At 37.5% G+C, this 13293-nt stretch overlaps 1 protein-coding gene across 1 annotated transcript; it reads right to left on the reverse strand.

Annotated features, from left to right (window-relative positions):
* Positions 1-2447: 2447 nt before the first annotated feature.
* On the reverse strand, positions 2448-4240 carry dlx2a (distal-less homeobox 2a). Its single transcript, XM_041264352.1, has 3 exons — positions 3737-4240; positions 3270-3454; positions 2448-2843 (listed from the first exon to the last, which is right to left on the reverse strand). The coding sequence occupies exons 1-3, from the start codon at positions 4053-4055 to the stop codon at positions 2526-2528; spliced, it is 822 nt and encodes a 273-aa protein (XP_041120286.1). The 5' UTR covers positions 4056-4240; the 3' UTR covers positions 2448-2525.
* Positions 4241-13293: the final 9053 nt, after the last annotated feature.

The following is a 13293-nucleotide window of genomic DNA, read 5'->3' on the forward strand; positions in this document are numbered from 1 at the left end:
CAAAATTCCAAAGTATGCGAATAAGTACATTATAGCACAATTTGTTAATTGCCTTTAAAAAAAATGCCAAAAACAGCACACTATTGGCAGTTTGATTATATACCCATCCTTAAATCATAACAGCGTTCTTGAAACAAATCATAATGAAACGCAATATGCAATTTCGAGTGAGCTCCAATCTAAAATCAACCTATTGTTAAATTAATAATTGTGCATGTATTCAGGATTGGTATAAATAAATAAATAAATACAGACAATAATTGACACGGTCACAGCTGCCTCGATCCAGTTTCCATCTCGTGCCATAACCAATTCATACTTCAATGCTTTACATTTAGGATATTATAAGAATTGCTATTGAGATGTATACATGGGTGGAGTTCCGTTTACTGCTTCCCATTTTCATTTTTCCTCTGCTGATTTAGAACAAATGTTCATCAGCTGTCTCTGTTCTGGGGGGGGGGGGGGGGGGTGTGATCAGATAGGCCCCCCTGTGTTGTGTGGGTGTTCTGGAAGTTGTGAGAAATGTTTCCAAGTTAGTTTGCTCGGGGCGGTTTTGTAGTATATCCGGGCGGGGACACAACACACCACAAGACCTCAAACACTCTTTACAAAAGGTTCAATCATAACGGAGCCAGCCAAACAGCCTCGCTTTTTAAGCTGAGTCGAGTTAATAAAAAGTCTGGGAGAGGCGTTCCGACTCCAGAGTGTCTGCAGGACTAGACTCAGCCGAAAGCCCTGCTCTCTTCTCTCGCATGCCAAAGCATGTTGCGTGCTTTCAACTACGCCTTCGCCTACTCTGCCCCGGGCGCTTGGTCGTGGGGCTGTTAATCATCTTGTCCAGATCCTCCAAAATCTCCCAAAGTAAACTAAAAGATGTAGAATTTTAATAACACGTTTCACGAAGGCTATACATACCGGTATTTTTTTTTTTTCAGGGCTCACATTCCAAATAAATTGGAAGCGTTAATCTCGTTTTGCTACTAAATCACATGTACAAAAACTCATGTGTTATTTCAGTCTTGTAGACAGGGTCTTTGTGATATTAAGTGGTCCAAGTATGTTGTTCTTTTATTAAGTGGATATTTTTCTTTTTTCTTTCCGATAGAAACATTTAAAACAATATATTTGAAATAGACAACAGTAACATGTTTGTAATAAAACCCGGGTTTAACGAGTTAAAACACAGTTTAAAGTCAGTATGACTCCAATGTGGGGAGTTTCGTCAGCAGGGGATATTTACGGGATACATTTATCTGGCGCCAGCTCTCAGGGGGCGGGGTCCATTCAGGCAGAATTTATAATGTTTTGCTGATGGATTAACGCCCATACAGGAACCACAACCTATCATACGTAGTGGCTTGCATTGGATATATATATATATATATATATATATATATATATATATATATATATATATATATAAGAACACATTTGGAAGTTGGATATATATAAGTGGACATTCACAATGACACTGAAAAGAATATTAAGTTTTTCGTTTAACGTTATCTTTCATAATCATAAAGCTTTTATTTAAATATGTCGTATTTAAAAAAAATAAGTTACAATCACATTTTTGCGGCTTTTTCAAAATTGGGTATACATTTTTGTGAGAAAAATCAGTAGCTTAACTTTACTCTCTCGAAACATTGAATGTCAGGGGGAATCAGTCACATGAAGTGAGCAACTTTATAAAATATAATCGCACGGGCTTTCTGTACAAATTCATAGGAGCATCATCTTATACAGCCAAAATCTGAAAATATGCCCTAACCTACTTTATTGTAGAAACAAATATTTAATCGACATACATGTTAATATTGTTAGCTCATATAACGTGTGTGTGTGTGTGTGTGTGTGTCTATATATATATATATATACACACACACATATATATATATATATATATATATATATAAAAGGAACCAGCTTATCAACATTTAAAATGACATTTATATTCCAACATCAAAAATGAGGTCATTTTCGAAGGCACCTATTTGTACAAAGGTTTGCAAAATATGCTACATCGCTGATTTCAAAATTTCAACTGCTGCATGAAAACGAATAACTTAAAAGAAACTGTAAATCAATATAGATTTTTGCTTGTGATTCCGAAGGATTCAAACCATGATCGTTGCTTTAAATTGTAGTGTCTACTGCCATAAATACTATTTTGCAATCTACACGAAAACTATTCTGGTGTAAGTCTACCAGAAGAAATAACATATACAAAAAAAAAAAAAAAAAAAATGTTTTGGCAGAATACAGCATGATTAAAAGGAAGGTTTTTTTTTGCTGTAGATGCAGTTATTTGTGTTTTATATAGTTCAGCATGTATACTGACGCAAGTACATAGAATGGTATATATATATATATATCTATATATATATATATATATAATGTATATTATATATTATAATATATATATATATATTACAAAACCAGTCCAATGATATTCTTGTTTTCAAGGGGAGCCTCGGCATTTCTTTCAGTCATTCTAAGCGTGTTTCAATAACACGACAGTCCTAAAATATTGCCCCAGCGCTCATTGCCGAACTGTGGTGGTGCAGCAGTGGATTGGGCTGTAGATGCGGTACCGAGTTAGTGGACGGGTACCAGGAATAGTTCCCTAAGAAAGAAGGTGCAGTTGTGTTGGGAGGGCTGTTGCTCTGAGTCATGCTGTTCACAGTGTTCATTCTGTGCGGGAAGTCCCAGGCGACGGAGGCCGGAGGGGAGCTGCCGGGCGGAGACTCGCCGGGTCCCGCATGTTGATCGGGGGGAATCTCGCCACTCTTCCACAGCTTCTTGAATTTTGAACGTCGGTTTTGAAACCAGATTTTCACCTATAAAATAAAGAGAACCCCAGCGATTAACACCCGCATCCACTTCAGTTATCCAATTACACTTCTCACTGTAGGCCTACTGCAAATTAAATAATACATCAATATCAAATGACTGCCAAGGTTTGAATGGGGAATCGATGTAACCTTATCCAGATAAGGTCGTGAACAGTAAACCCAATACATTATCCGTATATCTCAATTTAAATTAGTTCATTAACTTAGTCATAAAATGTACGGTAATTCATATATTACCAAGCCCAGGAGCCTAGGCTATACTTAAACTGAGCATGTGCATTTTATTATCAATTACTTATCTTATGCATTCACATTGTAACATTGCAGTATGTCCTGCACATATCACACTGTAACACGTGGTCAAATAGTTGAATGAAAGTTTCATTTTTGTATTTGTCACCACAGTCGTACCTGAGTTTGTGTAACGCCTAAGGAAGCAGCCAGCTCCGCTCTTTCAGGTAACGCCAAGTACTGGGTCTTTTGAAATCGTCTTTGAAGAGCAGCCAGTTGGAAACTCGAGTAAATCGTTCTCGGCTTTCTAACTTTCTTTGGCTTGCCGTTCACCATCCGAACTTCAGGTTCGCATTCTTCTTTCTCTGCAGTAAAAGGCATGCAATAAATACACAGTCTGTACATAGGCGATTCTCACCTCGCATTCTGAAATTCAGTGTAGGTTGTATACTATACACATATATAAATCAGTTTACCTTTACATAGAGAAAGAAAAAACAAAAAACAACCGTAACAAAAAAAGCACAATAATCTGCTAGAAATCATGTAAATCACATGCTAGCCTATGCAGCTTTATAATAATAATAATAATAATAATAATAATAATAATAATAATAATAATAATAATAATAATAATGTCTGTTTACCTGTATCAGTATGTGTGGGCGATGAAGTTGACCCATATGGACCATATGAATTATAAGAACTACTAAACCCAAGCTCGTAGGGTTTGGTGTTGTAAGGAACGCTGTTCAAGCCACTTGCATGGTACTGGTATGCGCTGAGCTGTCCATACGGCGATCCTACACAATGTCCAGGCTGTTGGTTATTGTAGTAACTGCTGTCTGTAGCTGTGGACACTGGTAAAGTCGGAGATTCCTGGGATTTGTGCATGCTGTGGTAGCTGTTCGAGGTAATCTGGTTCGAATGCATATCTGCAGATAAACTGTCAAAAACTCCAGTCATCGTTTTACCAAAATACAAAGAAAACTTTACACCAATAAATAACTGGCAGATACAAAAAAACAGAAATGTCTTTAAGAAAGCAAAAACAAACAAACAAAAAAACAAAAACAAAAAAACTTGGAAATTAACAAGTGTCTGTCAGTGATAACATCCTCATGCCAGTTTATGAGAAGGACCAAGCAGCACTAAAGATCTCTGATTGTCTGCTGCCAAGGACGCTGGCGGGCGGGCATTTATCCGATGTCACGTGGTCGTCAGGCGGCGGCAGCCAATAAGAAGTTCCACAGATTGTACACATTTTCTGAGCTACATGTGTCATTTTTTATTTTAAAAAATAAAATAAAATAAATAAACTTTTCCAATACACAAGTATATTTTGTATAGTATAGTATATACTATACAAAATATATAATAGTATATATAATATATACTATAATAGTATATATTTTTCAAGTATATACTAATACGCGTTGATACCTGATATGCAACACAGTTACTCTTGTGCCAATGTCAAGTAATGCTATATATATTATACAATATAGATATATATATATATATATATATATATATATATATAATATAGAGAGAGAGAGAGAGAGAGAGAGAGAGAGAGAGAGAGAGAGAGAGAGAGAGAGAGAGAGATGAATAATGTTTAAAGGAGGTCACAAAAAAAATCTGCAGCTACTTATTAGAGATTAAAGGTTTTAATTGAATTTTAATTTAAACACCGTAATTCAGTTTAAAACGAATGATCAGCAAATTGAACAGGCCCATGGTTCTCCATTTTGTCCATTTGGAAATACTGTAAGTGTCCTTGACTTATGGCGCCACCTGGTGGCATCACTAACTTAAGCAGTTTCTGGTTTTGTCGGCAGACAGGCGGTGCAAGTAATCATGTCTCGGCGCCAGCCCTCTCAAACTCACAGGTGAGCAAAACATCAATTAAAAACCGCAGCATTATGCCAGTACTTACTGAAGCTCAGCGTTGCCACTGACTGTACTTCTTTTAACAGTAGTGTATTGCAAAACAAGTTTCTAATTCCTAGTCCTTCCCTCTCCCCCCCCCCCCCATGGCTGCCCCAGAGCCTCTACAAACTCACACCCTGAGAGAGAGATAACAGCAATTACAAACCGCCAGACCAGATTATGCCACATGCTGTAGATTTTACTGCAACGGCCCCCTCAGCGTTGCCACGACTGTACTTCTCTTTAACTTAGTGCTATTGTTTTTCCACGTCCGTGTGTGATGGCTGACCTCGCTGTGTTGGGTGGTTAGTGGGTGTGCTCACCTGTGTGTGTCCCACTTTGGCTAAACCCGTAACTGTCGCTGGCTGTATGGCCGCCTGCTGGAATAAATGCTCTTATCCCATTGTATGATTGAACGCACATTTGATATTTGGTGTAGAAAGTCGCCTAAGATCCAGGCTCTGTTCGTCCGCCAATGGCTTGACAGCCAGCCCGGAGCTGTTACAGGGATTGACGAGTTCATAATACCCCTTCAATTACTAACCACGGAGCATTATTGGTTCATGTACCTGATCTGAGCTAAGCCCTTCGCAGACTGCTACTTTGACTGACAGCCCTTTGATACCCAGCATTGTGATTTGTATCGAAAATCAAAAATTCTCGTCAGAAGATGCCGAGTTTTCGGAGTTAACTGAGACTAACAATACAATTTGATGCGATGTGTACCCAAACTGAACTATAGATTGGTGAATCTTCCGAAGAACAATTGTGTGTGTGTGTGTGTGTGTGTGTGTGTGTGTGTGTGTGTGTGTGTGTGTGTGGTGTAATGAACATAAATGGGTTTGAGTCGACATACAAAATTGTGCTGTTCCACTTACAGTAGATTATAACAACACATATACACATTTTGGTGAAGAAAGTAGATCCTGTTTGTTTCTTCTCAGTGCTTCAGGGGAGTTTGCAGATTACATTTATAATCTACTTTATACTACCAGTGGCAGTGTTCCTGAGTTCATTGAGATACACTGACAGGAGAGGTTGAACCAGCATGTGTGTAGCTAAATAAATAAATAGCTATTTGAGAATCTAAATAAACTGAGTAACAAGCACTGATGAGGAGTGAACCCAACAGTAAACTATAGAGTACGCAGGAATCCTATTTCAGCTTCAGCATGATTGTGGGGTCTTTAAATGACTGGAACATTTCACATCACCAACATAGCTAAATACGACTGACAATCGTTTTGATTACCTGCTAAATAAATGCGAAATGGGTGCTACAAAATGTTAAAAGAAGTGATAAGCAAGGATTTGTATTACATTTTCACTTCGTTATATTGTGAATATCCTTACTGCTATTCTTTGTGATGACAATCTTTTGGATCAAGATTTTTATATTACAATACTGTACATCAGCATGAATGTAAGTGCTTATTTCTGGTGCCTTCCTGTGCTGTAGGCCACATTGTTGGAGTTCAGCTAGGCAGTGGGAGTGAAACTGACCTACGGCACAAAAAGCAAGGAGTTACCCCGAAAACAGCAGGAACATCGTAGTGTTGTCTTTGTAATTAATACATGTAGCAGCATATCCTGAATTAAAGCTAAAGAAAACACACAAATAAACAAAGCATCTTCAACACCAGTTAATGTAGTAAGTGCTAATAAGGCTTTAGTTATAAAAAGAAGCAGATTGTTAGCAAAACAAAAACAAAAAACCTGTCTCAGTCTAGTTGACAGATGTTTCAGCAGGCGTCTTAGCTGTTGATATAACTGAATGGTATAATTACATGGTGACTGTCACTGTAAAATAATTGCATGGTATAACAGTCTATGATGGTAGGCTTGATTTATTCCACTGTTGCTGTGTAAATAACAAACAGGATTGCATGCTCAAACTACAGTGCCTTCCAAGCAGCTGATCTCATGGGTGTCTGAGAAGAGGCAAGCCAGGGCAATGGCAAGGACATGGCAGGGCTCCTTTAAATGACCTCAGCGTCTCCTCTGATGCTTTAGGTTGGGGTCACACTGGTCCGAAATATAAAGAGTAAGATAAAGCGTTGCTAAGTTACGTGGAGTGCAGGCCTGTCTGGCCTTTGTGATTGGGCTAGACAACTTAGAGGCAACTATTCAGAAGTGTTTGGCTGTTTTGTATGTATCTGATGCTGCTACACTGGCATGCACCCAGTCCTTGAAGAGTCCTGATCCCTGCTGCTTAGGACAGTAATAATAGGTTATATTCACTTGTTATATTGCTGTAGTTGGCAATAGGATGTCTGTAAATTAATCACTTGGTCAATAGTTCACAATTTGGTTATTTAATTTCTACCTGGCAAATACAACTCCTGACCAAAGTGAAAACATACCACATTTTTTTGCTTAATCCCTTGAAAGTGGCAATAAAAGGGGAGGAGTCTATTTGTTCCTTTTGTTGAAATGACCTATTTTAAAGATTCTGATTGCAAATGTCGGGGTCTCTCTTGTGACCAGTCTTCGTAGATGCAGGTCCCATTTAATAGGAAACTGCATGAAGACGGTTTAGGAATCTTTTTTTATCTATAACCTCACAATGTCTCAAACCTGCCCTGGAGGACTCAACCTCTCTAGGGGGAGGGAGCAGGTTAGTTTCCATTCCAAATTGGTCAAAAAGAGTCCCTTAAATCTTGAAATTAATTGGTTAATCTAAAACATGATAATCTCTTGCTAGTTGTAATACACAAATATAGCAGCAGATGGCAGTATAACCCAGGTAGAGAGTGGGAGCTTTTAAGGCAGTAGTGGTTGGGCTTGGACGCACGTGCTTCACATGATTGGTTTTCAAGCTGTATAAGGACAATGAAGGGACGTGTTCTTATTTTTAGGCTGTACATGTGCATGATATGTAATGGGTTTCAATTCATACTGTACTTTATACATTGTTGTAAGTTAACAAATGAATTGAAAAGAACATATTTATGGTTGTTGTGTGAATCCGGTGTGGAAAGGTCTATATATCATGTGAGGTGATCTACTCAAGCACAATTTGTAAAGATTAATGGGCAAACCTTGTAATATATTTAAAACCTACTGCCATTTAAATTCTTCTTGTTGTTTGTACAGTATAAAAACAAGATATTTATTAGGACGCTATAACCTTCTTAAGACATTCTTTGTTTCAGAATAATAAAAAATTGTTTGTTCAATAAGATGCAATACAAAATATTGTAGCCTGGGAAACATATGAGACACTATTACTTTCTTCCTGTGTACAAAATGTAATGGTTTTGAAGTTACATCAGCTATTTATTCCTCCCCCAAGGATTTACGGTTTCTCATTTTTGCTCGTGGAATGGGGTAAAAACACCCATGGGAGGCACTTTCATTTTGCAGGCCTGAAGATCATTGTCCATGTATTTTACATTCACCTGTCTAACTTTTAAGGTTTGTGTGCCATATATTTATATGATACTTATAAGCAAAACACACCTTGGGCAAAATGTCTGTAATAACAGTTTTGGCAGAGAATACAAAAACAACAATCATTTCAGAAAGGAAACAAGTACAGAGACGGTTTCAACAATTCACAAAGAGTGGAAATGCCATGTTGTTTCTGCATTGTTTCTACATCCTATCAATGGTAGGCACAGGGATCCAGGACTGCTTTATGGGGGGGGGGGGGGGGCAGCTTTGAAGTGTGAGCGCGGTTCTGTTTTTTTTTTCAGGATGAGTGGTGCTGAGGTGGCACAGTCTGATTCAGCAGTCCAAATAACACCGCACAATTACCGGATGTCTGTGGAGCTTTATGAATCATTCCTGATTCAGTTTAATTGCCACTGGAATTCCTTTGTGTGGGGTGTGGCAGCTGACAAAGAGGCTTAACATGGCATCCTTGTACTCTGAAAGCCCAGGCTGACCTACTGTCTCTAAGGGCCTATCATGTTATCACTGCATAAAATAATGAAAACACATACAGTAAGTCTATCAGCTTTGGGAAGGAAGGGGTCACGTGAGAGAATTCGCTGTTAGTCTTCTGTACTGTAGATACGAATGGGCAGTGTGAAAGACCTACCAGTTAATATTTATCTTTACACAAACTGTTGGGATCTGTGAAGTGCATCTGTGGTCTCTTTCAACCTTGAAAGCTAATTAATATGTGACAGAACTTGTAAACTTCCTTTCATAAATGAACTTTGTCCAGTCTTAGCAAGCAGCGTGAGCCGACATAACATTTAAGTAACGGTTAATGGGCAAGTAATCTTTTTATGTTCAGTGCTGACAAAGGGAATAAACATTTTTCACTTGGTATTTGCTTAGTTAATATGTTGATTGCAGAAAAATAGGAGAAAAAAGGTTTCAATTAAACAAAACATTTAAATTGATAGTCACCTTGGATTTTCATTAATACTGTTGAACAGGGTACTGTGCTCATCACACACTGAACTGTGACTGCAGCATTCTTTGATTTTTATAAAGCACGTTAGCAGAGAAATTCCATAAAGCCACCCATTCAGAACATTTTTTTTTGTAGTCATATCAGTATACATTGTTATCATTATGATCTTGTGCCTTACATATCCATTACATATCTCTTTAAATTAAGTACTGTATTAAAAAGTGGAGCAAATTTCTGGAAGTTTATTAACTAAACGAGTCCCAACCTCATCCCTTAATATGTCTTAACATGACATATATTTTCTATTTCTTCTCACATTTTTTTCAGATGTTAATTACATTTTGCTTGCTAAGAAGGTTCAGAACTGGTATTGTTGAGCTTTTAAAGCAGATGAAGCTTGCTGGTTGCAGCAGTCAGTCTTGCAATGCTTCTTTCAGAGTATGGATCAATTATGCAAAAAATCAGCTAACCAGACTGTCCACACCCCCATTAGTCCACTTACTTCCTGTTGTACTGTATTTAAATGAACCATCAATTACTTTCATCAGTCACCAGGCAATTCATAAATTGATGCATTTTTAAATCCATTTGACAAGCATAAAAAAGCATTTCTAATAAAGTCGGATCGTTTCTTAGTATCTTGGTGACTGATCACTGTTTGTGACCCACACATCCACATCTCTGTTTTCTTCCATTAATATTGTAATCTAATAGCAGTGAACCAGACAGTGTGTGTTCAGCAGCAATCCAGGTCCCACATACTGTAGTACATCCATGGAAAAAAAATCACTTTTCAATATCAGATCCAATTGTTGTTAAATTCAGCTGGGCTATAGGTACTGTATAAAAGCTAACTGCATCCATAAGTTGTGAGTCACTCTTCTGTCCACAGAAATGCAAAAAACATTCTGAAAGCAGCACGATGGCAGCATGAATGATCTTAGGCAGTTGGTAATGATTATAGTTATTTATTTTACCAGGATTATGTTTTCAATTAAAGAGTCAGGGTTTGGAGCGACATGAAGAACAGGAGCAGCACCAGTACAGCAGTACAACACCAGGTAACCTGGCTAATGTGTGCGTGTCAGGGGTCTGGTTAACTGCTTTCTTGTGGATTCGACCTACACCATGAATGCATCAAGGACACATTGCGAGACTGAAAAACACTGCAAGCTCTCAGCTTTGCATGCTTTTCGTTGTGAACCTTTGCAGCAAACAACCAAATTAACATCTAACACATGTTAAGAAAATGTTTTAAATGTTTTATTGGGAACAGGTTGTGATCATGTTAATTGACAATCTGGTTAATAGACTTTCTATATACTCAACTAACAAAAGCTACAACATAAAATGATGTGTAATGAATGAGCTTTTGTTTGGGATATAAACCAAAAGAGTAATCTATCTAGAAAAAAATAAAGCCATGAATATGAAATCTACCCCAAGTATCCTACTGCACTGAAGACCTGTCTACTGAGTGTACAACACAACAAACAAAACAATGTCCCAGCAACACAAGTTGAAGCTTGTGAATTTCTTTCTCAAATGAAGGGAATACTTGACCAAATTCCTGAGTGAAAGCTTGTGACATAGCTAGACTTGTTTTATATCTTTTTTGCATCTCCATTTTCACTGACAAAGGCCATGCTGTCAGAACACACCAAAAAAGGTGTATGAACTGCAGAGCAAGGGTCGCTGTCTTCCTGAACTTGATAGTTTCACTTCCACTTCTTAATAATTGTCTTGACTGTGCTCCAAAGGATATTCAAGGCCTTTGATATTTTTTTTTATACCCATCCCCTGAACTGTGCCTTTCAACACGTTTGTCCCGGAGTTCTTTTGAAAGAGCCTTGGTACTCATGGTTGAGTCTTTGCTTTGAAATACACTACTCAGCAGACTACAAGAACAGCTGAATTTATCCTGAAATCATGTGAAAAACAGGTAGAGGCCACTTAACTTGGTGTGCGATTTTGAAGGCGTTTGGTTACACCTGAGCTAATTTAGTATTGCTATTACAAGGGGGGTGCACACTTATCCAACCAAGCTATTTCAGTTTTTATTTTTAATTAATTTTCTACAAATTTCTTGGAAGTTGTGGGCTAGGATGTGTAGATATTAATGAAAAAAAAACTATTTTAATGCATTTTAAATCCAGGCTATAAGGCAACAAAAGGTGAAAAATTTGAAATGCGGTGTAGGCTTTCTAAAAGCACTGTATTTTGTTAGCAGCAATTGCTGTAAAGGGTGAATGTATTTAGGTTTGCTACTGTTTAGATAATTAAAATAGACCCCATGTACTATGTAGTCTATGATTTTGGTTTTAAGCAATCCCATATTGTATAAACATCAAAAGATTTCCACAAGCTATCAGAACAGATTGATTTGATAACACAGAAATTGAGCAAGATTTTTTAGGCAAGTAAAAGGAATCCTTCCCTGGAGGTTACGTTGTGTCATGTGAACCACACCCTGCCTTCTTGATGCACCTTCACAGTGAATACCTTCACATTATTATCTTCATGGGGTGTGAGTTGGAATAAAACAGGGCAGGGCAAACCCATAAAATCTGTTTTCACTAGTCCTGTTTAGAGCCTGAGGGAACTGGATTTCAACACTTGCTTGATAATAGACATGGATTGTGTAACTGTTTTATAAACGTACGGTTGCAGTAGCTCTTGTTTCCCTTATTGCTTTTAGCATATCGTTAATAAGGATCAGGGTGAACATTTTCATATTGTTTTTTAATTATAAAAAGACCCCCAAAATTATAATATAGCATGCTATTACAACATGTAACCTTCCAATTTGCCTTCCAAAGCAGACAGCCATAAATAAAGGATTGGCGGGAGACTTACTTGACAGTGTGTGTGTGTGCGTGTGTGTGTGTGTGAGTGTGAGTGTGTGTGTATGTGAGTGAGAGTGGCAAGACGACTTGTGTGTCAGCAGTTAAAACTACACTAAGGAATCTAAAATATACAGAATTAAAACACATAATTTTTACAGTGAGGTAGACAGAGAGCATAGAAGGGTAAACTATGGAAGAATTAAATGTGCACAGTCACCCAGTATTTATATTAGATTTAAAAACTGAACATCATTGAAGGCACTGCACTTTTGAAACCTGCAAACAGATTTTGTTAATGTTTTATTTCCTTGGACTGTCCAGATAATCTTTGCTGATGCATTTTCCAAGATCTCATACCTTCTGCCATTTCTTAAGATTTATATACCAATCCTTTCATTACCTAATTAAGCTTCCTTATTAGGTGGGCTTAAATGTAAGGGCCGTGTGTTTATTTTGGTGCTCATGTAGCCCAAGGGCCTCAGGTTGCACACCAGCTCCAGTCTAAACTGGAACACAGTGGATAACCTTTTTTTTTTTTTTTTGAAGCCTGCAAAGTAATATCTTCTGAAATCCGCCCAACTGAATCTATTGCTCTTCTAACGTGGAGCATTAGTAGCTGCCAGGTACAGAACTGGAAACACACTGAAGAATGAATTGAAATGTTTCCAGGAAGTATGTACCTTTGACAGCTCATGAACATTGAGTTCTAAGAGATTTCTGGAATGGTCTGGTGCGCTGAAACACATAACCTAACAAGTCTTGACCAGTAATGTTATGAAACAAAAATAAATAAATAAAAAATAAAGAATCTTCAATGCCACTGGTATCAGAGGAAAGTATATATATATATATATATATATATATATATATATATATATATATATATATATATATCCCCAGTATCGTTAAGTATATGTTGTATGGTAAAGCACAGCATGGTGAATAACGTTAGGTTACTTACCGTAACACTGGTTCCCTGAAAGAGAAGACGACCACCAAAACATTACTTATGGTATATGCTTGCCTATTGGTAGGTATTCACTGAGCTCTTTATATC

Source organism: Polyodon spathula, chromosome 11 (genome assembly GCF_017654505.1).
Source record: "Polyodon spathula isolate WHYD16114869_AA chromosome 11, ASM1765450v1, whole genome shotgun sequence".
NCBI lineage: Eukaryota > Metazoa > Chordata > Actinopteri > Acipenseriformes > Polyodontidae > Polyodon > Polyodon spathula.

Bases quoted from the DNA above. Each gene is read 5' to 3' on its own strand.
- dlx2a (XM_041264352.1), bottom strand. From the start codon at position 4,055: ATGACTGGAGTTTTTGACAGTTTATCTGCAGATATGCATTCGAACCAG. The intron at 3,455-3,736 runs GTAAACAGACAT...CTTTTACTGCAG, and splicing joins GCCCACACATACTGATACAG to AGAAAGAAGAATGCGAACCT. The intron at 2,844-3,269 runs GTACGACTGTGG...TTTATTTTATAG, and splicing joins TAGGCGTTACACAAACTCAG to GTGAAAATCTGGTTTCAAAA.